We start from the raw sequence: 27229 nt of genomic DNA, 5'->3' as shown, positions 1-27229 counted from the left end.
GTGCACAGTCTGAAGTAACTAGCCTTTAACCTGGCACAGACATTGCAGATAATCTGCAGGATTAAAGCACTGTATATCACTGGTCTGGGAGTGCGTTTCATTCTCTGAAATCAACACACTTTTGAGTCCAAGCCTAAATTAGCAGGACAAAAAACAACCTGCGTCCTGTCTGGTTTCAGAAACACTCCCATGGCTCTGCATTTCTGAGTGGTCCAGTCAGCTGTGTCTGAAATTAAATGGCAACAGACAGACAACAAAAACAGAGTAACATGCTAAAGTGCTTCCCTGCTTCCAGGAAGGAATGAGGGTACTGGCAGAACAAACACCAACAAACCTCAGTAAGCCTTGAGGCCTTTGGTGTGCAGGCAACAAACAGTGTCTCCACCCCTTCCACCCACCCACATCCCAGCCCCAGCCATGCGCAGCATGATTTCCACTTCCTTGGTTTCGAAGCCAAGAGAGAGACAAACACCCTCTCAGGGCAGGAGCTGCGTAGTCCTTCCACTCTGGATGAAGGAAGACAGCAGAAGCAGGGGTGAAAGAGGGACAGAGGAGAGGCTAAGCCTTCCATGGAGGGATTTGACCTACAATCAGCTATGTGGAGCATCACTTTCCTGTGGGGCAGCATCCTTCTCCTGCCTAGCACAGCTGGAATGCCTGCAAGACTGTAAGAACCTCAGCTGCTTTGCATATGCGCTCTGGTCTGTGGGGAATTCTGGGTGAGGTGGTGGTGTGAAAGGAGCAGGGCAAAAGTCCTAAAACCAGGAGTGTTTTTCCACAGAGGTATAATATCTTATACTGCCAGGGTTTCACTTGGTTCTCATGCATCCTTTCCCCCACACTTCCTCTACTCCTTGGCTCTCCCTTTAGTGCTGTTGATGTAGACCATGCACTTCTGCAAGGTCTCAGGCAGAGCAACTCTGCCAGCTTTCTGCATGCGACCTGCCAACATCTCACATCTCCTACTGTGCTCCAGATCATATTTCCTTTTGGGTTATGCTTTTGTTTCCCAGAGCCATAGGCCACCATTTAAATCATTAGCAGACAAAGCTGGGTGCCTTTACAAACAGGGCAAACATGAGCCCAAGGTATCTAGTAGGAATGCTCTTCAAAAAGCAGAGTCTTTGTTCTGGCTTGGCTGGCTCCCTCCATGCCTTTTCTCAGATCTCTGGCAAGGACAATTCCCAGTACTGCTTCTCCTCATATACTTCATCAGGAATGCAGCTCCTGTTCCAGCAGGCACTGCTGTGATATACTGGCTTGTGAACTTGCTCTTGCTTTTTGAAGGCCTTTGCTTTTGCAGCCATGGCATAAATGCAAACAGAAAGATGGCTGTGCTCAAACAGCAGATGTTACGGTGGGAAGTATGTCACTGAGCTGTAGCTGGGTTCCCTCCTGCCATGTCTAGTTTTAAAACTCTTTTCCAGCAGGCATACAGCCTCTTCCTCTAGGACATGCTCATAGGCTGACACAGCTCCCACTCAAATGATGCTTTACTGCTATCTGTACCCCACAGTTACCTTCAGCATGAATCTCTGCTTAATGGAAATACTGCTTGCTTGAAAAGGCTGTCTACTGTCCTTCCTTGTATACCAGTGTCTTTTGTAGCTTTGTGAGAAAGCAATCCACCCTGCCTCTCAGGGTACTTACAGCCTCTGAGATGCTGTCTCATACTCTTATAGCTCAAAAGTCAAGGGCAAGGTATGAATTGTCAAAGGGGTCTAAGAAAATGTTCCACAGCAAAGGGCCTTTAGGAGTAAGGGAGTTATGGGAGGTTTAAGCTGTGAGTCTTTAGTGCTCATCCCACCTTTTGGCCAGTGACAGGGGGGAAATGCTGTGAATCAGCTTAAGTAGGAAAATCAAAATGGCATCTGTTATCAGAACCGCTCACACTAGCAGCAGACAAGCTGCTCAAGGCAGCTTGACAGCACTCAAGTGTGAAAGCACTGAAGGCTCCTGGCCAGCAGGACCCTGCCTCCCTCTTGCCAGGGTGCTGAGCTCTAGCTAAGAACTGCCAGCAGGTCACATCCCCGCCTCCTCCTATTCTGACCTTTCCAGGCCCTGTCTTCCTGACCAAACAATATGAACAGCTCCTTGGTGTTGTACCCATGGACAAAGCTAGAGAGCAGCTGTAGGTGTGAGATCTGCCAGAAGAGAGCAAGGCGGACAGGAGTCTGAAGAAAAGGTGCTCAGGAGACTCTCTGTCTGGGACACAAAGCAGGGACACTGGCTCCCACATGCGTGGCAGTGGCTCTGACCCCAAAGAGTAGCTGATGGGAGGGAAAGCAAACTGATGGTGATCTGACGTAGTGTCAGATGAAGTCTCAAGAAGCCTGCAGTGTGGACAAGCTCTGCTGATGATCCCTTGGGTGATGTGGTAGGGTCTCTTCCCCTGATTTTGACATTCAGTTTTGGAAGCAGTGACTTTATCTTTTTACATGTGCCGTGCAGCATGTAATGCCGACTCAGTGTTAATGGCTGAAGTACCTATGGGGAGAAGAACAGTGTGGTCTTGTTCCACTGGTATCATGATAGTGGAACAAAGAGACCAAAAGTCTTATTAGGAGTAGCCAGATCCTACCGTCAATCCTGTCCTCCTAGAAAATCAGTTTCATTTAACATTTTTTCCTCTTTTTTTAATAGAAATTATGCTGTGGCTGTACCATCTCAGCTCTACTACCCCTTCTCAGAAACAGTGTGCCTCCAGCTCAGCAGAAAACAAGCAGTCCCCATCTATGTGACAGTAACCTTGCAAAGCAAAGCTGGGAATGAGACTCTGATCACTCAGTCCATCTCTCAGCTCACCTTCTTTCACTGCACAAGCTTCCAGGTGAGGAAGATATTTTCAAGGGTTGTCATTAGGGTGAATAGTGCATGAGTTCTTCTCTTGCTGGACGGGAAGGCAAAGAATTATGTCTTCCCATGGGGACACCTTAATTGGGCACTGAATTTTCTGCTTCAGCCTGTATAGGTCTGCCAGTGTCCTTCTTGCTGTGTAGCCCCACTGAAGCATCACTCTTCTAGAAAACATTCTGAAAAGTACTGTGAGGTCCTTCAGGGCAAGAAGAGCTGGAGCAATATAGAAGCAGTATCATAATCATTATTGTAAGACCCTGGGGATTCATGAATGGGATCCACCCTGAACGATGTTTACAACTCCACCTGCAGGTCCCTCCTCCTGTTGGAAATCCCGATGAAGTGGCTTTTATTGTTATCACAGTCCTGGAAGACAACTCAGAATTTCAGAAGAAACAGGAAGTCCTAATCAAGCACACATACAAGAGGACATTTATCCAGACAGACAAACCTGTGTACAAACCTGGACAGATTGGTATGGACAGAATGCCATGTCTTGTGAGAGAAAGGGCAGTCCCTAGGCCACAGAATAGGGGGTAGCCTCTAGTTCTTGGAGCGGGGCCTGCTCTGCAAGGGAGATGGGTCACAGGCATCATCTTCCTTCTAGGCTTTGGGGGATTTGGGGATACCTCTCTCCTACGTCATCATGGGGCATGTTTTCTCTAGTACTAACCCTACTCACGCAGCGTGCTAGTATGACCCAGGCTTGTGTGTCTTGGCGAACATGTAAGAAAGGTTCAAGACAACCATGTGTTATATTTGTGATTGCTCCAGTCAAAGCTACAACAGCCTGTCAGTGCCCTAAATCCCTCTCTTTCCCACAGACTTCCTCAGACAAAGATCATGATTCTGCAGGCCCCATCACTGCCCTATAGCACAGCTCAAATCACTGCAGCGTACAGCTGTTTGCCGCATGCTTCTCCACCCTTTCCACTGGCCTGACCTTCACTGCAGGAAAGACTGAGTGCCCACTGCAGGTCCATTGTCCAGTAAAATGCTGTTTCTCACCAGCACAGCCAGCCCACACTGCCTCTCCTGCCACTGTTCTTTTCCTAGCAGGCTGCCAGCTCAGAGCAGGGCTTTGAGCATAGGCCCAGGAGTGGAGGTCTCTAGCTGCTGCCCACACCCTCTCAGTGAAGCACACGGCACATCTTTCTTAGCCATCCATTCTTATTAACAAACCTGATTTCATTTCAGCCAGTCCTGTTTTTCTTTTGCTCTATAGTCAAGTCGCGAATTGTAACCATGGATCAGAACTTCATTGCCAGCAATGAAACGGTAAGTCAAGAAGGGAGAAACCTTAATAAGTCTGAAAATGCTACGGCTTGCCTCCATGACTTGTGGGTCAGTGCTTGTCCCACCTAGGTGATCCATCTGTGGACAGCCAGTCTCAGTGTTGCTTTTGCTGCTGACAGATAGCATTGGGCACCACCTGCAATGCAGAATTTGCTCATGATGCTGGGTAATTAACAGTCCCTGGGAATTATTTAGGGAAGGCTCATGGATGGTTCAGGGATAAAAGATGCCAGCGGTGTGGGTGGTAACTCACTTGAAAGCAGCCCACCAGTAACTGTTATTTCCTCCCCACAGCACCGCCTGGTGGAACTGAAGGTAAAGCACCTACCTTATTGAGAGTGGTGAACCCTTGTCACCTTCGGGAAGATGCAGGTTTGGAGATGATGGTGGGGAAATATGGATGCAGAAAGCCAGTTACTTCAGAATGAATGGGAACAGTCCTCGATTTCTTGCCCTTCTTTCCTTTAATATCCACACAGGTTTGGCAGTGCAGTGTCATGATACTGATGACACAGGGGTCCCTGCAGTAAATGATGGGTGCAAGTGAAAACCAGTCTTCTAGAATGGTCACAGAACATTTAGTTCCTTCAGCCATGAATGAAGATTTTTGAAAATCCTGAAGTTTATTTAAGGAGACTTTTATATTTAACATACAGAATATAAAAGTTTGGGCAGTTAGTGTTGTGGCTACGCAGCTAGAGAAACTTCCTAAGCACCTTCCAGGATAATGTTATTAAAATCTTTTAGTTTAGTTTCGATATTACACATAAAATATGGGCCACAATCACCCAAGCTGAAGAAAGATACCTGAATTGGAATGGGGAATTTGGAACCCCTCTGTAACCCCTGCAGAGAGCTCACAGTTCCAATTACTATACAGTTTCAATTGGCAGTAGCTAACGCACATTTGCATGCCACACTCACCAAGCAATCAACATGTGGTTTCTGAGGCACCTATGCAATGCTTTATTCAGTTTATACAAGTGTAGTGCTCTGATACAGCTTCACCTTTTGAAACATCAGTTCCTGCTTGTTCCATATGTTTATAAAGCATCTGTCAACTCACTGCTAAGTCTTTCCTGGCTGGGTGGTGTGACCACAGAAGGAGTTCTGCATCTTGCCCTCCCAAGAACCATCAGTAGGAGGACACTGTCTATCAGGGACTGATGATGATAGTCAACAAAGCCTCCAAATGCCCTTGGATCCCAGGTCTTTAGATCCTCCTTTCTATGATGGCCTCATGGTCCCCTGCTTGAAGTCCTCAACTCATTTCCCCAGACTTTCCTGGGGATTCAAGACGTCAGGCTCCCCAGTAATCATTCCCAAGTAGCTCACAACTTAGACAACATGTGTGTTCGGGATTGACCCTCTCCACAGTAACCTAGGGGCTATACCAGCTCAGATCACCACAGGGGGCTCTAAGAGGGACCACCTCTATCTCTTAGTGAAACGGACAGGCAGTAAACCACAGTTTTGCAGCAGCCAGTGAGATGGTGGTGCCACCAGAGAGCAATAATATGATAGACTGACTGTCAGTGAGACAAGGAAAAAAGCTGTATCCCCTGAGCTTGAGCTTGCCTGAGCACTGTGGCTGTGGCATACACCTGGGCTGTCAGGACAAGAGGATATGGGCTCAGACCATGCTGTGACACTTCTTTTTGTACTGGGAAATAACTACTCTCTACTACTGCTTATGCAGGACCCCAAAGGGAACCGAATTGCACAGTGGCTGAATGTTACACCTGTGGGAGGCATTGTGGATCTGTCCTTCCCTCTGGCTGCAGAAGCACAGGTTGGAGAGTACACCATCAAAATGCCTGACCGTACGCATACCTTCAGGGTAGAAGAGTATGGTAAGGATCTGAGAGCAGCAGAGAAAGATGTATTGCTTCCAGCCCTCTTCTCTCACACAGAGTTGAATGGGCCATGCAGCTGTGAACAACTGTGCTATAGTTGTGCTAGCAGCTGAGGAGTCCAACTGCCTGCCAGTAGGTATAATCACTGACTTCCACTTATGCCCACTGGCTTTCCCCCCTCCCATGTCCTGAGAATGAACTGAGGCATCATCCCATAGCTGTGCTCTGGGAAGGAGACTAAGGCTGTCTATTCCCACCACACTCTCCTGGCTGGTCTGCTGGTGCACTGCTACCAGGCCCTATGCTGGTAATCAAGAAATGAAAGAAGAGAGTTATTTTCTGTGAACAGAACAGGATTAGAACAAATGAGCTCTCTCTATTCTCAATGAATTATATTTCTCTTGCTTTCACGCAGTGCTGCCCAAGTTCAGTGTCTCCATCCAGATGCCTCAGGTGGTCACCATCTTGGAGGAGAACTTCCGTCTCCACATCTGTGGCATGTGAGCTGACTTATTGTGGCAGAAGGTGCATTCTTACCGGTTTGGAAACTGCACAGCTATCAATAACCGAGCTCAAAGTGATCTCTACCAACCCTAGCCCCACACCAAAGTCTGGTACCCTGACATCCTCTGCTAAGGAGTTCTCCTGGACTCTCACCTTTCTCTGTGCCTATCTCTCTACTTCTTCCTCTGCAAGTTTGAAAGTGTGGCAGTGGGTCCCTTCAGTGGGGTATGTTCTCTACAATACATTACCTCTGCTGCACTGATTAGTGCCAGTGTGGAAGGACCAATGTCTCGACTTGTGGCCAGCACTATGTCCCCTAGCACTGCCTGATGGGACTAGTGTTGATTTGAAGAGAACTCACCCACCACTGCCTTCTATCTCAATCTGATTAAGTCTTTAATACTTTACTGTGAGGGTGGTGAGGCACAGAAACAGGCTGCCCAAAGAAGCTATTAATGCTCCATCTCTAGCAGTGTTCAAGGCCAGGTTGAATGGGGTCAACCTGGTCTAGTGGAAGGTGTTCCTGCCCAGGGCAGGGGGTTGGAACTGGGTGAACTTGAAGGTCCATTCCAATGCAAACCATTCTATGATTTTATGATTCTAAGTCATTTTAACTTCTTGGCATCTGCTGAGCTCATGAACCATGAAAATACTGGAGGCTGCTGGGTTGCGTAGCTGTAAACCACAGGCTGAAGCTGATGTTGTTCACCCGTGAGCCAGTGTTTCTGTATGTGAGTGTAAGTCTTCTCTGCTATGTTTTCCAGGTACACATATGGGAAACCAGTCCGGGGCAGTGTGAAGGCTGTGGTGTGCCGTAAACTGATCCGCTATAATCGGAAGTCTTCCAAAGCCAAGCGCAGTATTTGTAAGGATTACATTGGTGAGGTGAGCACATGGGACATTCACTCCTGTTGCAAAAGTGGGTAAAAAGAAGTAAGAATGCTAATGGAAGGATTGAGACAGACATCAGTTACTGAAGCAGCACACTCTTTGCTTGGGGATGAATGACTGATATGTCCAGTGTAGCAATCTTAATGATTTCTCTGACTGCACTCAAAGGAGAAAGCATCTGTAGGCAAGCTAACTATTGTAGATTTGACTACAAAACAGGTATTGCAACAGGGCAATAAAAAATAAAAACACTGTCCACATCAATTCACTTCCACTGGATGCTTTTTAGCACCCCTTTTTGATCTGTATAAATGCCTATGTGCTGTTTCCCAGAAACAGCAGTTTGGAGACACAGAAATCATTTCTTCCATCTAAGCAACCAACTGCAGTTCAGAACAGACTTTACTCATTCATCTCTAGGGTTGAATTAATGTATCTAGATTTGTTTATATATTTTTAAGCAACCCAGGCCACATCTTAAAGCTAAATCGTGCCTTAGCAGAAATCATGTCAGTGAGAAATCACAACTCATGTTTGCTACTGGCACATGAGTGAGCATGTGAAAGATGAGATGTGTGAAACAGCAATCTCCTATTAGTGACTATTCCACAGAAAAGAAGTATATTTAATATCAGCATGGGTGTTGTTCCTTTAACTCGAATGCCATATACTTTTAGATTTCTGGGCCTTGGATTTGTTCTGCACTGCAGAAGGGATTAGTGAATGATTGTTTAACAGATACGATTTCACTTTCCCAGACAAACGAGGATGGCTGCTTTGCCACTGACGTGAATATTAAGATTTACCACCAGAAGCGCGATGACAGTTATGATTTCAACCTGGAAGTTGTGGCTTTTCTGAAAGAAAGCGGAACAGGTAACAAAACCAGATTCTACATGTTATGGCAAATATTTTAGTTTATACTCATACAACGTGCTTGTCTTTGGGTTTTCATCTATAAGACTTCTTATGGATCCTTGTTCTTCCCATCAAACCACTGGAGCTTTTTACACTGGCTCTCATGGGGGCAAGTGTTCAGAGGGTTGTGTCTTCCCTGGAGCATCACGGCAGTATGGAGATTCTCATGTACAATACCACCCAAGTCTGACTCACACAGGACATGTGAGTTCTCCCAGTTGCAGAATGGGCTTTACTAGTATGCTTGCTCCTCCACAAGCTGTTGTGGCCAGGACAGCTCTGACAGTCACCTTGGTTTGGCAGAGATGGACAAGAGCTGCTTTTTCTCATCACATAGAAATGTGCAAAGAAGTGGGAAAGCCCAGGTTATTTTGTTCTTAACCCATACTTTAGGGAGGCTCATTGGAATGAGGAGATACTCAGAGCAACCAGTGATAACCAAGACTTTGTACTGTTAATAGCTCCTCATCAGACTTACCTCCACATCCCAGATATGGAGATGAAGCCACTTGTACAGAGCTCCTGTTAAATATCCCATCCTGTAAGGTTTTCTTTCTTACGGACTTCCACAAACCCTTCCTTACAAGAAAATGTTTTGCAGCCTCTTGCTGAAAGCAATGACACACATTTACTTAGCAAGCAACTGCAGTGATTTCAGATGAGCATCACATAGCAAGACAGCAGACTAAAACTAACATGGTAAAGGCAAGGAGAAACATTACCTTCTAGTGACACTGCTGTGAGAATGGGAGGAGAATGAGAGTTGACAATTATTAGTAGGACCATCTTACATAAAGTCAGAAAGATCATTTGGGAACTGTCTGGCAGAGACCTCCTGGTAGACTGCTGTCTTTCTAGCAGGCCAGAATATAGGGACACTATTGCTGAGTGTGTGTGTGTGTGTGTGTTAAATGGCTCCCAAAGTTACATGGAGAAACTACAATCCCTTACCTCAGTCCATCAAATCTTGCTGCCTTTGGTCAGATGCATGATACTCACCTGCCTGCACCTCTTGTCTTTCCTAGGGGTGGAGTTCAACACCACTGAAAACTGCAAGATCACTTTTGATGTCACAACTCTCCAGTTCTTGGGGACAAGTTACTACTATCAGCAGGGAGCTCCCTACTATGGAAATGTAAGTGAACAGGGCAGAAACATGGAAAGCCCAGTACCTTTGTGGATGCAAGTGGATGGCAGGTACAGAAGTACTGAGGAGACCCCTTACTCTGAGCTGGCTAAAGCTGCTAGCACAGTCCTCTGTCCCAGTCTCTCCTTCAACACCTCTACTAAGAGGGAACCCAAAGGTGTGACCACAGGGTAGGCACATGCTTTTCCCATATGAGATGGCTGCTGCATTAAATGGGGAGGGTTTGGAGGGTTCACCCTGAGAGTCCCTTTGCAGGGAGGGGAACTGGGACTTCTACTGGGAGGTAGATTTTCAGTCCTGAGACCTCCAATTCTCTGACAGATCTCTTCATTGTTACAGCTAGAACTCAAAAGTGCCAATGGGACACACCTGAAGAATAAGGAGGTGATTCTTACGGTATCCTATGGTAGCAGGAAGCAGACCAAGACCTACTTCACAGATGACACTGGGATGGTCTCTTTCATCTTAGAGACATCAGCATGGGACAATAGCAGTAAAGTTCTCCTACAGGTGAAGCCAAATAATTACACTGGATTTGGCTAGCACTAAGCAGTGTATCCCTCAGATCAATGTCATTGTCTCGGTATAGCCAGGGAGATGGAGGAATGGAGTAGGGAAATAACAGATCTAGGGCAAGAGGAATAGCCCATAGCAGAGCCAGCATTCTAACTCCTAGTGCCACACTGAGCAGTCAGAAGACATCATGAGAGGTGGGGCAGGGGACAGAGGCTCCAAGAAGCTGTGACTGTGGTCCACCTACATTGGACCTCTGTCTGAGGGTGGAAAGGGCTTTGTGGGGCTTCTAATGCCCATGCTATCTAAACTCCAAGATCAAGGCACTTCAAGGGAAGCCCTGTCTCTATTAGAATGTATGGAGTATCCTAGATGGTGGTTCTTGACCTTGCTGGAGGCCCACAGTGGCTACACTGGTAGCAGCAGCATTGCAGTTCAGGCTGCAAGCCCTAGTAGTTTGTAGCTCCCATCCTCCTGTTTAGGCGCCAGTTATCCCAGAGCATGATGGCATGGGCAGTGTAAAACTCCTCAGAATGGTGCTGACTGAGCTTGGCTGAGCTTGATATAAACACCTTACCCTGGGAGAGTTCAGAGCCAACTTTCCAGTCACTCTTGGTTTTGGCATAGGGAAAGCTATAAGAAATCTTCAGACACCGAGCCATCTTTTCTGTGCCACAGGCAAAGACCCAGATGGAGGACTTAAGCAGCCGGAATGTGAAGGTGTCTTACGGCACTGCATCCCTCACCCTGAGGGCCTTCTACTCTTCCAGCCAAAGCTCTGTGAGGATCCAGCCAGTGCAGGCAATGCTGCCCTGTGGGGATGTGCAACAGGTCCCTGTGAGCTATCGCATCCTAGCCTCTGAGTTGGAAAATGGGGCTGACAGAGCAGACTTCTACCATCTGGTGAGTGCAAGGCAGCACCAGCAACCAGGAAGGGTCTCTGTCAGCACAGAGCCCTTTGCTGGCCAAGAGACCTGGAGCAGAGGCACTATTAACCTTTTGCTCTGTTCATTGCCCTTTAGGTTTTGGCCAGAGGATCCCTCGTGCATCATGGCCAAACAACAGTACTTCTTGATCCACCACTAGGTAAGAGCATGTAAATACCAGGAATGGATTAAGGAAACAGGATAGAAATAGACTAAACACAACACGAAAGCCCTTCCAGCCTAAATGGGGAAGGAGAGAAAAGAGACCAACAGGAAACAACAGATCCGGCACAAAAGATCAGGAGGATCAGATTGGATCAGATTATGACATTTTTAGAGTTTGTCTGCCAAACAGAAATTATCAGACACCTCCAAGAAAACTTACAGAATCTTTTTTCTGGACTCAGCTGGAAAGCAATTTCTCTTCCAAGTGCAGTGTTGCCAAGATCCCTCATGTCTTAAGGTCACTGCTACAGAATGGGAGTAATCTATATCCTTGTCTAGCTGTGGCCTCCACAGAAGCAGGGCAGAATAATTTTTGTCCAAGTAACTGTATAGAAGTATTCTAGAGCATAAGCATGTTGCTCCTGTAATCTGTGGAGACAGACTTCCTTGCCTCTTCCTATACTTTTTCTATTTCTCCTCTTCCTTCAGGTCAGTACAGTGGGGCTTTCAATGTCACTCTGCCCATTGACCTCATTTCACCCATGGCTACCCTCTTTGTTTACACTGCCTTTCCTGAAGGACAAGTGGCAGCTGACACCTTCAGTCTGAAGGTCTCCAAGTGCTTCAGGAACCATGTAAGTGGTGCACGAAACATAAGACTGGAGGGTAGCTAATGAATGGCAAAAGATGTCCAGCAGAATCCAGTAGCCACGGTCACCTCAATAAATTCAGTCCCTCTTCTGTTTCAGGTGAAGCTTGGCTTCTCAGACTCTGTGGCTCTCCCAGGATCAGCTGTCCATCTCCATTTGCAGGCTGCGCCAGGCTCCCTTTGTAGCATCCGTGCTGTAGACCAGAGCATCCTTCTCCTGAGGCCAGAGGCTGAGCTATCCAGGGATAGCGTGAGTCACTTTAGTGCTGATCCTCCTTGCTAATACTGGAGAGATGCTAATGGTTGTAGTCACTGGTTAATAAGGCGCAGTGGATATACCAACAAGTACCTGAATGGGGACAGGACACGACTTAATTAAAACAATGAAGGCCAACATCAAACACCAGTCAAAATTTCCAGCCTCTACAAAGGGATATAATAGAATAACACCCTGTCACGCCCAAGTACAGCCCAAAGCCATGTCCTTGTTAAACTTAGAGCACGTTGCCACAGTGGCAACCAGATGGCAAGAATCTTCCCTTTCCTTCACCAATTCATTTCAGAATCCTTGAATTGCATGTTGACACTGTCTTTGTGGATCCAGGATGTGCCTTCAGTCAGACAAGAAGCTATCTAATGATAGCTTGCAGAGAATCTATCCTCACTGTGTGCACGGAGCTCACAGGTACAATCTACGAGCTAGAAGCAGCCACAGCTATGCAGCCATACCCCAGAGGTGCTCATGGTCATCTCTGGTGCTGTGCATCTGAAACTTGTGGAGGCTCTCCATGAAGCTCAGAAACCTTTGGAGCTGGGCTTTTGTGGCAGGCTAGATCCAAGCTCTGCCTCTGCGGTAACAAAAAGTCTCTGGATAGAAATTAAAACCTTCCCACACCTCACACTGACCTGTACTGTTTTCATCCCCTTTTACAGGTGTACTATATGTTCAGCTATACTCAGGACCACCCCACCACCCTCACAGACTCTTACAGTGACTACTGTACTATCCACAAGAGCCCGGGAACAATTGGGTCCCCTCAGACCACCCTTCCACCAGGAACAATGTCACCATTCATGTACAACAGATACACTTATGCAGTGTCCCAGCCAGATATTTATGAACTTCTGAAGGTAAATCTGATTTCCATAACACCTGATATATCAGAGCTGAGCCCTTTTGGATCCCAAGTCAGTGCTGGGTAGCTTCTCAGATTGTCTTTCCTGTAAATGCTGACAAGTTCAGGTTCTGAATTTGCCAAGCTTCTGAACTAAGAGATTTCCATGCTCCCAGCTTGACTAATTCCTCTTGTTCAGGCAGATACTTAGAACTCCTTTATCCCAAGCCCAAGACCCTCAGACTGTCTAGGGGTTGGAAGGAGAGGGGAGTATCATCCCGAGTCAGAGGAAATTGGAGGTTGAAAAAGAAAAGCATCTGAGAGAAAAGGGGGGGGGTATGGGGGTTCTGCATTCTCTCCTTGTATAAATTTGAATGTCAGGCTCAGGTGCAACAACACAGGGAGGCTGCTAGGCTGAGAGGTGGGGGCAGAGACAAGCCCTCAGATACACCACCCCGTCCACTGAAATCTGTCTTCTCTTCTTCCCCTTCTTTCCTCCAGAATTCAGGTCTAACATTTTTAACCAGCCTTAAAATCAAGTCTCCAATCGAGTGCCGCACTCAGACCACTTTCTACTACGACTACATGTGTACATCTCGATTTATCCTGTTTCTTTGGAAATCACGGGTAACATACAGGCTGCACAAGGGCAGCTGAACATGCAGTGTGCTGAGGAACTGGGGATGGCTTCCAGAGATGAGCGGGAGGTTGCACAGGAGATGTAAGGGGAAAGGTCCTGATGTGTGTGTGTCCAGTGCACTGGAGGGGCAGAGGGGTGGCTGCATAAGAACAACCTGTTTGGAAGCTTCTGCTGGCAGGCAGGAAGATACTATGTTCAGGAGGGGAAATGAGGCAGCTGCCTAAGGAAGGAACATCTGTTTGTAAGACTAGGAAAGGTCTTGCTAGAAACCAGAGAATGAGCCAAGATCGGCACTGGGCCTTTCTTCAGGGGCTGATAGCAAAAGTGTGAGTAGGTAGAGTTCCTCATGGGGGAGCACACATACTGGAATCCACATGGTCTCCTGGGTTGTCTCATGGAAGACAGTAGTGAAGAAAGTTGAGGGAACTTTAGAGAGGACAAGGGGGATCGGAGTGGGAGTGGGAGGGATGGAGATCTGAGCTTTTCCCAGCTGAGTTCTACCCTGATTTCACAGTTGCTCTCCCTTTGAATGAATGCTTTTGTTCCCAATAGCTTATGGCGAGCTGCCAGACTTGGAGAACTTGGACCCAGATACTGATGCTGCAGTTGAACGTGCAGAGTCAGAGCACGTTGAGCTGGGTAGCGAGGCAGGGCCAGTACGTACCTGGTTTCCAGAGACATTCATCTGGACTCTGGTTCCCATCAAGTGAGTAATTATGGGCTACATCACATGAATCCAAACCTACCAGCCACAGCAGAGAGGGAATGGGCAGGAGCAGAGCCAGGACATTGTTGCCTTCTGCACCCACAAAGAAAAGTGTGGTGTGGAGAAGTGGATAAGGACAATGGTTCAGTTGCTAGCTCTGCTTGAGATTTTTTCAGATGATCCTGGGGTTAAAATCACAGACTCTTGTAAGATGTAAGAGGCCTCCAAAGATCTGTAGCGCAATATCCTGCACAATCCTGCAGGGCCAGTTAGATCAGGTGGTAGCCAAGTTCTCTGTATCTCCAGGGGTGGAGGTTCCATAAACTATCTGGACACCTGTTCTGGTGTCTGACCATCTTCATGGTAACTTTTTTCCTTATCTCAAGTCAGAATCTTCCATGTTCCAACGTGTGTCTGTTACCTTTCATCCTATCAATATGCACCTCAGAAGAGACTGATTCCTTTATCTCTACACCTTCCCAATAGCCAGTTTTAGAAAGCTGAAGGATGTCTCTCTCCCTAGCCTTTCCTTCCTAAATTTGAAAACCCCAGTTCTTTCATCCCTTCCTTGTACATCACATGTCCCAACCCTCTGACCGTGTTGGTAGTCGTCTACTGGATGCATTGAAGTATGTCAGTTCCTTTTTTATGCTGGAAGGCAAAAAAGGGACACAGTACTCCAGATGTGGTCCCATTTGTGGCAGCAGACAAATACGGGGGAAAAGTAATTTTTCTAAATCCCGTGTTTGCAGCCGTCTTAACACAGTCCAGAAGTATATGGCCTTCATTGCTGTAAGGGCTCATGAAATGTCTCATGTTCAACTTGTTACCCACCGGAACCCCCACCTCTTTTTCTGCAAGGTTGTTTACTAGCCAGTCGCTGCCTAGCCTGTACTGTTGCATGGTATTATTCCATTCCAGATACAGAATTTATCCACTTTCAAGACCATTTTTCCAGCTTGTTAATGTTCCTCTTACTTACAACCTTTTCCTGCAGCATATAGAATCATAGAATAGTTAGGGCTGGAAAGGACCTCAAGATCTTCAAGTTCCAACCCCCCTGCCATGGGCAGGGACACCTCACACTAAACCATGTCACCCAAGGCTCTGTCCAACCTGGCCTTGAACGCTGCCAGGGATGGAGCATTCACAACTTCCCTGGGCAACCCATTCCAGTGCCTCACCACCCTAGCAGTAAAGAACTTCTTCCTTATATCCAATCTAAACTTCTCCTGTTTAAGTTTTAACCCATTACCCCTCATCCTGTCACTACAGTCCTTAATGAAGAGTCCCTCCCCACCACCCTTATAGGCCCTCTTCAGGCACTGGAAGATAACAGATATCAGGAACCCCTCCCCAACAAGGTATAGTCTGCTAATACATAGAAAGCTTAGTCTGCTAATCTTGCTGAGGATGACGTCTTTCTTATTATCTAGGTCATTAATAAAGTCATTAAGCAGTATTGGCCCAAGTATCAGTCCCTGAAGGATGCCACAGGTAAACAGCCACCAGCTGGACTTTGTGTCATCAATAACTCCCCTTTGTCCACAGCGGCTGAGTGAATTTTCTGCTTGCCTTATCATCCACTTGGCCAGTCCACACTAATGTGGCTACAAGGGTGCTAAGGGAGACTGTGTCAAAGATTTTGCAGAAGTCAAGTTACGCAGCATCCATTGTTCTCCCCTTAATCACATATCTCAACTTTCTTAATTCTCCCATGCGCCAATGTTCTGCATCTGTAAAATAGGGTCTCTTCCTCTGCATCTCATTTGGCTGGATTTTGGCCATTTCAGGGCAGGGACTGTCTTCCATTTTGTGTATGCAGATCTGTAAGTGACACCTATAATGGTGACTGCTGTGTTGTGGTTGGGAGCTTGGGTGGTAGTGTGGTAGGGGTGTCACATGGTAGTCCCTAGCACAGGCTGGATGTATAACATGGACCCCTGGGAGTCCTGTTTGGCCACACTAAACAAGAGCTGGAGATGCAACACTGCGATTTTGGTTTGCGTTTGCCTCTCAGTCCTTCCTTGCCCACCTATTTGCTATCCTTCCCACACCTCTGTCCTACTTCCTAGGAGTCCCTACACCTTCAAAAGCATTTCTAGTTCATAGTCTTAGTCCTTCTGCATTTGTCTTCCCAAGAGAAATTTTACAGGGATGGGACAGCCCCTTCCACTCTGTTTTCTCTGCAGTGACTCAGGGGCTGCTGAGCTAGCTGTCACAGTACCTGACAGTATCACAGACTGGAGAGCCATGACCTTCTGCACCTCAGAGAGCCATGGGTTTGGAATCTCAGAAACCACCAGGCTGCGGAGCTTCAAGCCCTTCTTCGTGGAACCCACCTTGCCCTACTCTGTCTTTCGGGGAGAGTCATTTCCCCTGAAAGTCAAAGTCTTCAGCTACCTGAAGCAGTGCATGGTGGTGAGTGGGTGGTTTTGGTGCTGGGGGATGTGTGGTAACAGTACTTCACTGATAGAAACAAGGGGCTACCTCCTCAGGCATTCATCAAAAACACCAAGGAAGCCCTTCACAAAGCTCCATGCAGAGCCATCTCTGTCCAGCTTATCCCTTTCCATAAGCTCAATCCTACAGTACTGTGATGTCCATGGGCTGTTGGTGTCACACAGATATTGCAACAGGGCAAACATCGCACTCACTCTGTGCTTCTGGGCTTGACTGATATTTGGATCAGGAGCTGAAAGGAAATGCTTTGTAACCTGAATTCCCTTTTGCTTCACCTCTAGCTCCAGCTTAGCCTAAAGGAGTCCATGGATTTTGAATTTGTGCATGCAAACGTCAAGTTCACTATTTGTCTGTGTCCTGACTCAGCAAAAACATTTTTCTGGGATGTAAAGGCTACAAAATTAGGTAAGGGGACAAGGGGGTGGGAGGTCCTGGTAGAGCTGCTTGAGGAAACCAGAGCTGAGCTGGTAATGAGAGTGACCTTTACGAGAAACATGAGTGACCAGCCTCAGGCTGAGCAAACTGAATGTAGGCATGGATGTGCCAACTGGCCTTTTGATGTTTTGTTCTGCAGGGAAGGTGAATTTCACTGTCACTGCTGAGGTGATGGAGCAGGAAGATGTTTGCACTGAGAGTGTAGCTGTTGTGCCAGAGTCCGGAGGGAAGGACACAGTGGTTAAACACCTCCTGGTGAAGGTCAGAGTGTGATTCCTGGTGAGGTCAGAAATGGGTCAGGCTCAAAATGGCCCAGTGAGTGGCTGTGGGAAGGAAGGGTCAGCTTGGCAGGTAGTCACCTTTCTCAGAGAGGCAGGTCAAGGAGTGATTCTAAGGGTAGTTTGGGGTGGTTCATGGGCTGAGCACCTCACTCGATGGGACACAGACATCAGAACTGCTTGCTAGCAGGGCAATGGGGGCAAAGGTTATGTAGCAGCTTAGAACTGCTTCCCAGTGAAACTCCGCTGACAGAATGCGTATCCCTGCTATCTGTGTGAAGCCCTTTGCATGGAAAGGGGGCTTGCAAGAAGCTGGGATGCTGTGTAGTTGCTGTCTCATTTTACTGCTCTCCCTTCTGACCTGACCAGCCTGTTCCCCACCAGGCAGAGGGGCTGCTGGAAGAAAAGACCCACACCTCACTCCTGTGCCCTAAAGGTAGGTGCAGGTACCCCAGAGACCTGGACTGCCTTACCACTGGGGCTGTACATGTGCACAGAGCAAGGAGACTGATCACAGTGTGGTGTCTGAACAACTTGAGGACTATCTCAAGGTGCATGGGGAGGTGAAAGTCAGGGGGGTTGGAGCTTTTATGGGGAGGCAAAGCCATTCAGCTCTAGCCAGTACTACAAGCTTCTGGCAGCACCAAGCCACTGCCTAACCACATCACAGTCATCAGTGGGTGGCCTGATCTCTGTGTCATCCTCTCTTTTGAATTTCACCAGCTAACTAGGTGATCCCAGCCTTGTTTCCACCATCTCCTGGGGATGCCTATGGGTCTGCCATCTGCTTCCTGCCTGTTGTTCTGATACTTTTGCCATTTTCAGGAACTTCAGCTTCAGAGACAATCACTTTCACTATACCAGAGAACATGGTTCTTGGGTCAGAGAGAGCCCACATCACTTTCTTAGGTGAGACTTAGGGGGGTCTTGAAAGGTAAGATTTTTCCCTGCAGTAGCCTTTTCTTTTGGTGCCACCATGTTTGCTTTAGCAAACAGTAAGAAGAGGGACTGCGTACAGTGAGGTGTGATACTGGGCCCCTATGTCTTCCATAAAAGTGTCCCATCTCTCTCATATAAATGACACTGGGCCAGATAGTTCTATGTGTAATATAAGTTATAACATCTAGATGCTAACATCTATAACATATATTATAATATTTAGGTTATATTATAACATAGAATATCAGCCAGCCAAGGGAAAGATACCATATCACTGTTCCTACAGGGCTCTTTAGGCATTAAACTCACCTTAGTGGGAGCAGAGGTGAACTGAGACCAGTCTTAGGTTATCTGGAGAATCATAGAATCATAGAATCATAGAATAGTTAGGGTTGGAACTAAGATCATCTAGTTCCAGCCCCCCTGCTGTGGGCAGGGACACTTCACACTAAAGCATCTCACCCAAGGCTTCGTCCAACCTGGCCTTGAACACTGCGAGGGATGGAGTATTCACAACCTCCCTGGGCAACCCATTCCAGTGCCTCAGCACCCTAACAGGAAAGAACTTCCTCCTTATATCCAATCTAAACTTCCCCTGTGTAAGTTTTAACCCATATGCAATATGTAACGCTTCCAAAGCTGTGGTTCTTCCCTACAGGTGATATTCTGGGGACAGCACTGGACAACATAGATGAGCTCCTCCAGATGTCCAGTGGCTGTGGTGAGCAGAATATGGTTCATTTTGCCCCCAATGTTTTTATCACACGATACCTTGAAGAAACAGGACAACTGACTCCAGAAATCAAAGAGAAGGCAATTGGCTATCTGGAAAGCGGTGAGTGCATTTCTGCTCATGTTGCATAAATAAGCTGGTGATATCCACTACAGTAGGTTGTGCAGGGGCATCTCAGCAGAGGCTTGGTGCTGAACAGGATTTGTGCAAACCTGTCACTTGCCTGACACGATGGGAATTACAACGGTGTAAATGAGGCTACTGTGTCTCAGCTGAGCAAAGGGTACAGAGCACTCACACAGTCATAGAATGATTAGGGTTGGAAAGGACCCTAACATCATCTAGTTCCAACTGCTTGCCATAAGCAGGGACACCACACACTAGACCATGTCACCCAAAGCTCTGTCCAACCTGGCCTTGAACACCACCAGGGATGGGGCATTCACCACTTCTTTGGACAGCCTCTTCCAGTGCCTCAGCACCCTCACAGTAAAGAACTTCTTCCTCATATCTAACCTGAACTTCCTCTGTTTAAATTTGAGCCCATCACTACAGTCCCTGACGAAGAGTCCCTCCCCAGCATCCTTGTAGCCCCCTTCAGATACTGGAAGGCTGCTATGAGGTCTCCATGCAGCCTTCTCTTTTCCAGGCTGAACAGCCCCAACTTTCTCAGCCTGTCTTCATACGGGAGGTGCTCCAGCCCCTGATCATCCCCGTGGCCCTCCTCTGGACTTGTTCCAGCAGTTCCATGTCCTTTTTATGTTGAGGACACCAGAACTGCACACAATACTCCAGGTGAGGTCTCACAAGAGCAGAGCAGAGGGGCAGGATCACCTCCTTCGACCTGCTGGTCACGCTCCTTTTGATGCAGCCCAGGACACAGTTGGCTTTCTGGGCTGCAAGCACACACTGCCGGCTCATGTTCATTTTCTCATTGACCAACACCCCCAAGTCCTTCTCCACAGGGCTGCTCTGGATCACTCCTCTGAAAGCCCTTTGCTGAATTTCTCAGAGACAATGTTCTTTATAATGACCAGCAGGATTGGCAGGGCAGGTTGTCATCTTGAGAATATGATAGACACAGAGCATCTTCACTATCCCCAACCTTTTCCCACAGGATATCAACGGCAACTCCTGTACAAGCATGCAGATGGCTCATACAGTGCCTTTGGGGAAGGAAGTGAGCCAGGGAACACATGGTAAGCAGAAATATCCAGACACAGCTGAGGAACAACATCTTGACCTGGTCAGGCTCCAGCTGGTTTGGATTTTGGTCTGAGGAAACTGAGGGAGTCTGCAGTTGTGGAGTCTGGAACGAAAACTGCTCCTGAGACTTTTTGAAAGATAACCATGCCGATAAACCGCCTGGAGGTATTCCCATTCGACTGTGTGTGCTTGGGCACCCCAACTGAGACTGACTCTGAAAACTTGGCTGCAAAGACACTTTCTTTCCATGTTTTCCAGAGTGCTTTGTGCCCAAGCAGGATTCGAAAGGGGCTGACTGAGCTCACTAAGTATCAGCCTCCCAGGCTTTAAATCACACAAGTTCACCCTGCTTGAATTGGCAGTGTTCTGGGGGAAGCACTAAACTGCCAGTGATTTTTTGGTCTCTTGCTTCAAATGGATCTAAGCCCAAGCTTCAACAGCATCTACCTCATGCGCACCGCTTCCAATTCTCCATCTGCACAGAGGCTCTAGCCTGCTGGTATTTCTCCAGGAATGATATAGTGGAAGACACAGAGACTCCTGTCTCCTAGTGGAGATGGGCATCAGTGACTGGTTCAATTTGATTTTCTTCTCTCTCCCTTGGCTCTAGGCTTACTGCCCTTGTCCTCAAGACCTTCAGCCAAGCCCAAGACTTCATCTACATAGATGAGCAGAATATAAAAGATGCTGCCAATTCCCTGATTAAAAGTCAGACTCCATCTGGCTGCTTCAAGAGTGTGGGGAAGCTCTTCAACAATGGTCTGATGGTATGACATGTTCTGGTTGTTCATTAGATACCTCAGAGTTCCTTCACTTTCTGGCCCAACTTGGGTACCAAGAACAAATGAATGCTACTGCAACAAGGAGGCTCTGTTGTGCCCAAGGTCACCCTTAGGTGACACTCAGAGATGTGCTTAGTCATGGTGACTAAGGAGGCTATGAAGGATGGAGGTTTGTGTTTGATGATACGTGCATGGGACTTGATGCAGTGCCCTGTCCTAGCCCCATCTCGAAAGCTAATACACGCCTCAGTTTTCAAGCTCTGTATTGTTGCCTTGGTAAACTGGTTTTGCTTCCTTTCCCATTATTGAGCTGCCATTTCTTCCTTCAGTCTGAGTTCTTTCTTGTACAGAGAGGGTCAGAAATGGAATGAGTGGAAGACTGATGGTAGTCACTCATGTGAGACTCATCTTGCCAGAGGTGTGCCCCATGCACTCAGAAATACAGCTTAGCGCATACACAGACACACTCAGAGAACCACTATAGTTGTGGAGCCACCAGCAGTTCAGTGAACAGAACCTCAGATAATTAATCCTCTGAGTGAAGAGAGAGGGACCTTTCACTTTCCCTTATGAAAGATACCTTTCCTTTTGCTCCTCCATATCCCTGCCACTGTCCTGGCCCCCATGTGAGGTGCCACCTTGCACAGGGTTGGGGGAACATCACTTTCCCTTGGCACTGAAATCTGCTACTAAGTATCTTTTGCAGGGGAGAGGAAAGGGGAAAGTGTTCAACAGAGGGTGGGAATCATCTGCCCAGAGGAGCTTGGGTACTGTGGCTGAGAAGGGCTCTGGTAAGCAGGAACTACAGGAGTAGAAACCAGCCCTGGCACTTCCTTACCAGGAGGAACAGGACCAACACCACTGCCTGCACTGGCTCTTGCTAGGGGGTGGGGCAGAAGGCACTTGTAAAACTACTCCCTTCTCACAGCAGCCCTCCTCTTTTCTTTTCTGTTTTGTCATGGCTGCAGGGTGCAGTGGAGGAAGGACTGGGGCTGAGCTCTGCAGTCATCACAGCTCTCATACACTCAGGGATGCCACGCTCTGTGAGTATCAGCAGCAGGGATGGGCTGCTTTGCCTCTGACAAATGGGTACGCTACCAGTTTTCTCCTCATGTGTCCTGTCCTTGTTTCCATGCTCCTCCACACATGCCGATACTGCATTCCCTCCTCATACACACTGCCAGCAACCGGTGTGCTTTCAATTGCATTCTAGGACCCAGTTGTGTGGAAAGCTCTGAAATGTATAAAGGACCTAATCAATGCTGATACTGACAGTTCCAACCTCTACAGCCTGGCGCTAGCTGCAAATGCATTTGCAGCAGCAGGTGATAAAGCCCTCAGGCAGAAAATCCTCAAAAGATTGGATAAGGCTGCCATAACATCAGGTATCAAAGACTGTGGGGCAGTTGAGAGGGCCATTGGCATGATTGTGTGGAGATCCCAGGGCTGAACAACCAAGGGAACAGAGGGCAGGAGTGGGGGGACCTGGCAGAGCTCTGTGGGGAGCCCAAGGCTTGGATAGCCTCTGTTTGCCAAGCTGTCACAGGCTATATCCACACTGTGAGGCAGACTTTCTTTATAGATGACCTCACAGTCCTGGTCTCCCAGTCATCTAAACTGGGGAGCTTTATGGATGTTATAGAGTTTCTTCCCAGACTGCAGACCTATGTTTTTACTGGGAAAAGCAGGGTGTGGGGGTCAAATGGGGCGATATGCAGCCATATCTTGTGCCAGTGTTCACTCAGTGCATAGGCACAAAGGCTGAGTAGGACTCCGAGACCATTAGATACAGCTACACACTCCATAAGTGTTCCCACTCCACCTTTAGATGACCAAATATTCTGGAGTCAACAGCCCAAACAGGAAGAAGGCTCTCTCTATTGGTATCAGGCTCCATCTGTTGATGTGGAATTGACATCTACTATCCTCATGGCTCACCTTTCAAAGTCAAGTTTGTCTTCAGAGGAAATCAGAAAGGCATCCCAGATTGTGTCTTGGCTCACCAAGCAGCAAAACCCTTATGGAGGCTTTGCTTCAACCCAGGTAATCCCCTTAAGCCATCGTCATCAGAGAACGTGTGACAGCAGGTTACAGTTTGAGAGCTATGGGTTCCAGCACAGCCCATAGGAAAAAACAAAACCAAAGAAATAAAGGAAAAAGATACATGGATTTACAGCTCCTGAGAGGTGGGAAAAGCTGAATATTTGTATTCCTTTGAGCTAATCCCATACTAAAAGCCCAAGGGGAAAGCTCAATCCTTATTGTGCTGTAGCTGCAGTATAAGGGAGGGAAAGGCACGAAAAGGAAGCAGGGATCCTATTTTGCTCAATGTGTGTCTCTTTCCTCAGGACACGGTGGTTGCTTTGGAAGCCCTAGCCCTGTATGCAACCAAGACCTTCAGCAAGGATGGCCCTGATCTTCAGGTTTCTCTCTCCTCTGAGGGTTTCAACCAGAACATCAGAGTAGACAACACCAATCGCCTCCTGCTGCAGACAGTGGAGCTGCCAGCCATTCCCCAAGACTACACTGTGCATGTGCAGGGCCACGGGTGCCTCTTCCTGCAGGTAAGCCCAGCCAAGGAGGAAAAGCTTTGAAAGCCAGGGGCTTGTTGCCATCTTGCCACTTAGCCAGCACTGAAAACAGACTGCTGCAGCGACTCGCAGAAATCTGGGCTTCAAGGCTCATAAGAGTAGCTGGGATCCAAGGGAAAGGAACAGCAATTTCCCAAATGAAATCTGGATTAGATTTCAGTCAAAGCTGCATCTTTTCTCCAATAAGTCGAATGAACACCACCAAGGCCAGTGCACACACAGAACCTCCACTTCCACCACATCACATCACTCTCTTACACCAATGAAAGACAGCAAACAGCAGCCAAACACTAGACAAAGATACTCTACAGCAAAAAACCCACCCTGTTGCTCTCTGCCAACTAGTTTCTTTCCGTCCTTGCAGGCCATTCTGCGGTACCACATCCCTCCAGTGAGGCGTGATGTCACCTTTGCTGTGTCTGTGCAGACAGAGTGCACCGCACCCAACATCACCCAGTTCCCTGTCACCATTCATGCTCGGTAGGAGACACTCAGTTGACCCTTGCCTTCTCTGTGCTAAGAGGCTTCTGGCACCATACCAGTCTCTTGGTGGCCAGGATTCCCCTTCGCTCATGATGTCCAAGTGCTAAGATGTCCCTGTTCATTTAACCATGCTCTCCTCAGCTGGGTGAAAGGTGCAAGGCCCCAGAGGGATGGCTCAGGCTACAGTCCTATCTCATGAGCATGCCAGTCACCACAAGTTCTCCCAAGGTCTATGGGTCTCACCACTTTTCAGGATTAGGTCTCAAAACACTAGTGATGTGAAAGCCCTGTGAGACTGGCTGCTTAATTAATTAAGTCTTCCCTCCTCTGCTCCTGGCTGACTGTCACATCACTCTCCTCTGCTATACGTTAGCCTTGTCCCTGATTTGGGACAAAATTGCCAAGAGAGCAGGTGGAGGATGTGATATTCCCTGATATGCCTAGAGAAGGTAACTCCAGAAGCCTTCCAAGGGATTTATTGTCCTTGGCTCAGCACAACTAAAAGAGAAGAGAAATCAGAGGAAGCACAAAGATTTATTACAATACAGACACAGGTATGCTTAACAAGAGAAACACTGGAAGGAAAGCCAGGTTCTTCCACCTGAGTACCAAAACTGGGCAGAGTATCTGGAGATCATGGCTCAGAAAGTAACATTAGTGCTGTCCCCTGGGTTCCTGCTGCAGCTACACAGGGAACCGTGTGTCCACCAACATGGTCTTGATCCAAGTGGAGCTGCTGTCAGGATACAGCCCCGTGGCAGGTTCGCTGGAAGAGGTGAGACCATGAGTTTGTGCCCAGCTGGGATGGGAATAGTGATGGATGTCCATCACGAAGGACTGCATGCAGAACTCTGATCATTCCTGTGGGCGGGAAAACACAGTTGTCTTCTTCCCAAGAAATCTTTACACCCAAAGTCTCCTCCAGGCTGCACCTTGCCTTCCTCTACCCCAAGGGCTCCTTTGGCCATGTGAACATTTTGCCCATGCTCTCACAAATAGCCCTGAATGTCTCTGCTTTCTGTTAGAGTCTTTCTGACATTTCCCCTCTCCCCCCTATTTTCAGCTAAAGAAAATGCCTTTAGTGAAGAAAGTTGAAAGCAAAGCTGACCAAGTCATTCTCTACCTGGAGGAAGTAAGTGGAATTCAGGCTAACATCATCATTAAAAGGACTAAAGACTGGTAGACAACTTTTAGCTTACTTTTGTATCTGGGTTCCATTAGTATTTTAAGATTCCAGAGCTGTTCCTACATGCCAGCCACATTTGCTGACATGGAGGAGTGTGTTTTGTCAGCCTGCAGTAGTTCAGATATAGAGCCTGTATACATGACCACTTGAGTGAAATAAGACTAGCTCTGATGTTAAGACTATAGCTGTTGGCACTGTTCAGACACTGTTGAAAGTCCATATACAGCGTCTGATCAGGACTGGAGGAGTGGTAGTAGGATCCATATAGCAAATTCAAGCAAGCCTGAATTTTTAGAAAGCCCTTAAGGAGCCTGAATGTAGTAGGGAGCATCCAAGATTGCTCATTCAGTTTGCCAAGATCATTCAAAATTAAACCAGATGGTTGTGTGAACAGCAGTGCTCGCTCCAGAGTCCCATTAATCCACAGATTAGCAACCATTCCAGCCTTTCTGTAGGTACAGCACCAGAAACAAGACCTGGCACGAATTTTGAAACTTCAGAATTTCCAAGAATACTTCTACATTTCTGTGATTCTTCATCCCCAGTTGTCAACAAGCTGAGCTAAGCTAGCCTCATAGTAAGCAGGTTATTGTAATGTGGATGCATTAGGCTTACAGAGATGCTGCTTTCATTATATCTACAGCACAGAGCAGAGTGGCAGCATAAAGGAAGATTTCAGTTCAGGCTGCTAGGCAGCACAAAGTGGAACTAAATCAACAGCAGGTCATCCTATCATCCAGCAGCTGTTCATCCACACCTTGCATTTGTCTGGTTAATGATGAAGGTTGTGGGAGACTGGAGAATGAGAGCTGATGTAATGGGACTGTGTATAAGAAAGTAGCCAGTCAGGCAAGATGCATGAAGGAGCTCAGAGCAGAGCTCAGTGTGGGGAATGTGGGATTGGTTGGGAGCACATTTAGATACCTAATGCACACTGAGTCTGGGGGTTTGATGTCTCTCATGAGCTGGGTGATCAAAAATGGGAGATGACCACAGCATATGAAGTAGAAGATGTTTCGAAGTTGGACTGGAAAGCAGAAGGAGCAGGTAGAAGGGATTGTCTTACAGGACTTTGGTTCTGGCAGTAATCCTTGCATCTCTTGGTCTTAGCTGACTAGGCAGCCTCACACCTACACTTTGATGGTGCAGCAGGACATGCAAGTGAAAGATCGTAAGCCAGCTAGTATCAAGGTCTACGATTACTACATGCCAGGTAAGCTTTGATGCTATACTGCAGAAACCACCAAAATGTACCACTGGAAAGAGACTTTCTGAAGTTGTCAAGTCTCAGACAATTCCATCCCTGACATCTATTTTATCTAACTGCCCCCTAGAAGCTCTCTCGTGATGGACTTGAAACCTCTTGGGTTTCAAAATGGTAAATCCTTCTTTCTCTGGTCCCAGAACCTGCAAGGTTGAAGATAGCATGAAGATCCACTTAAGGTCTAACTCTCCCACAACAGGGGAGCAAGAATCTCAGACGCATGCTTTTGTATGCTCATTCTGTGGGAGGCAGCAAAGGCAGAGGGACCATAGTGAGAGGACGGCTTAGAAAAGTGAGGGCCCCCTTAGAAAAATGACACCGAAAATAATTTCTCTTCTGTTTTCTGGGGCCCCAGTGGGAGGAATACTAGGGATTCCTACTGCTTCATAAAGCAAGGAATCCATTACTGTAATGGAGCTGTTTGGGACTTAAAAAAGTTCACAAACACCGTGACTTGGGTGAATCCAGAATAACTGCACCCAGAGTCTTTGACACAAACCAGTGGTTTCATGTGTCACAGTAGAAGGCAGTCATGCCCTGTTAGCTTAGGGAACATCTTCCCTAGAAAACAGAGGCACAATGCTGAGTTGTTTTAGTGGGGTTTCAGCAAGAGTATCTCACCAGCACTTTTTTCTCCTCTTCCAGAAGAAACTACAGTGATGAGCTACAGTGCTCCGTGCGAGTGAG

At 47.4% G+C, this 27229-nt stretch overlaps 2 protein-coding genes across 6 annotated transcripts in view; one reads left to right on the top strand and one right to left on the bottom strand.

Annotated features, from left to right (window-relative positions):
* The first annotated feature begins 459 nt into the window (after positions 1–459).
* Positions 460–27229, top strand: part of LOC136012322 (alpha-2-macroglobulin-like protein 1) — a 27762-nt gene continuing 992 nt past the window's right edge. For 4 of the 5 annotated variants that reach the window (XR_010611675.1, XM_065675454.1, XM_065675472.1 and 1 more), the window contains exons 1-35: positions 460–667; positions 2644–2830; positions 3169–3331; positions 4082–4134; positions 4447–4467; positions 5852–6005; positions 6424–6508; positions 7277–7397; positions 8162–8279; positions 9347–9456; positions 9808–9978; positions 10660–10884; positions 11004–11067; positions 11562–11707; positions 11822–11971; positions 12655–12852; positions 13338–13425; positions 14029–14182; positions 16375–16603; positions 16927–17050; positions 17220–17341; positions 17728–17794; positions 18184–18267; positions 18956–19132; positions 20148–20229; positions 20847–21003; positions 21987–22061; positions 22232–22403; positions 22847–23061; positions 23367–23582; positions 23974–24089; positions 24777–24867; positions 25156–25224; positions 26389–26491; positions 27188–27229. Coding sequence is in view for 4 of the 5 variants with exons in the window: in XM_065675454.1 (XP_065531526.1) it covers positions 570–667; positions 2644–2830; positions 3169–3331; positions 4082–4134; positions 4447–4467; positions 5852–6005; positions 6424–6508; positions 7277–7397; positions 8162–8279; positions 9347–9456; positions 9808–9978; positions 10660–10884; positions 11004–11067; positions 11562–11707; positions 11822–11971; positions 12655–12852; positions 13338–13425; positions 14029–14182; positions 16375–16603; positions 16927–17050; positions 17220–17341; positions 17728–17794; positions 18184–18267; positions 18956–19132; positions 20148–20229; positions 20847–21003; positions 21987–22061; positions 22232–22403; positions 22847–23061; positions 23367–23582; positions 23974–24089; positions 24777–24867; positions 25156–25224; positions 26389–26491; positions 27188–27228 (4446 nt within the window). In the remaining variant the exon portion in view is untranslated. The remainder of the gene's footprint in view (positions 668–2643; positions 2831–3168; positions 3332–4081; positions 4135–4446; positions 4468–5851; positions 6006–6423; positions 6509–7276; positions 7398–8161; positions 8280–9346; positions 9457–9807; positions 9979–10659; positions 10885–11003; positions 11068–11561; positions 11708–11821; positions 11972–12654; positions 12853–13337; positions 13426–14028; positions 14183–16374; positions 16604–16926; positions 17051–17219; positions 17342–17727; positions 17795–18183; positions 18268–18955; positions 19133–20147; positions 20230–20846; positions 21004–21986; positions 22062–22231; positions 22404–22846; positions 23062–23366; positions 23583–23973; positions 24090–24776; positions 24868–25155; positions 25225–26388; positions 26492–27187) is intronic. The other variant, XM_065675482.1, reaches the window with a different exon arrangement.
* Positions 24855–27229, bottom strand: part of LOC136012363 (alpha-2-macroglobulin-like protein 1) — a 27783-nt gene continuing 25408 nt past the window's right edge. Inside the window, exon 36 of the mRNA XM_065675564.1 lies at positions 24855–24953. The gene's annotated coding sequence lies outside the window, so the exon portion shown is untranslated. The remainder of the gene's footprint in view (positions 24954–27229) is intronic.

The sequence above is a fragment of the Lathamus discolor genome, chromosome 1 (genome assembly GCF_037157495.1).
Source record: "Lathamus discolor isolate bLatDis1 chromosome 1, bLatDis1.hap1, whole genome shotgun sequence".
NCBI lineage: Eukaryota > Metazoa > Chordata > Aves > Psittaciformes > Psittacidae > Lathamus > Lathamus discolor.
This window is presented reverse-complemented; position numbering and strand designations above follow the sequence as displayed.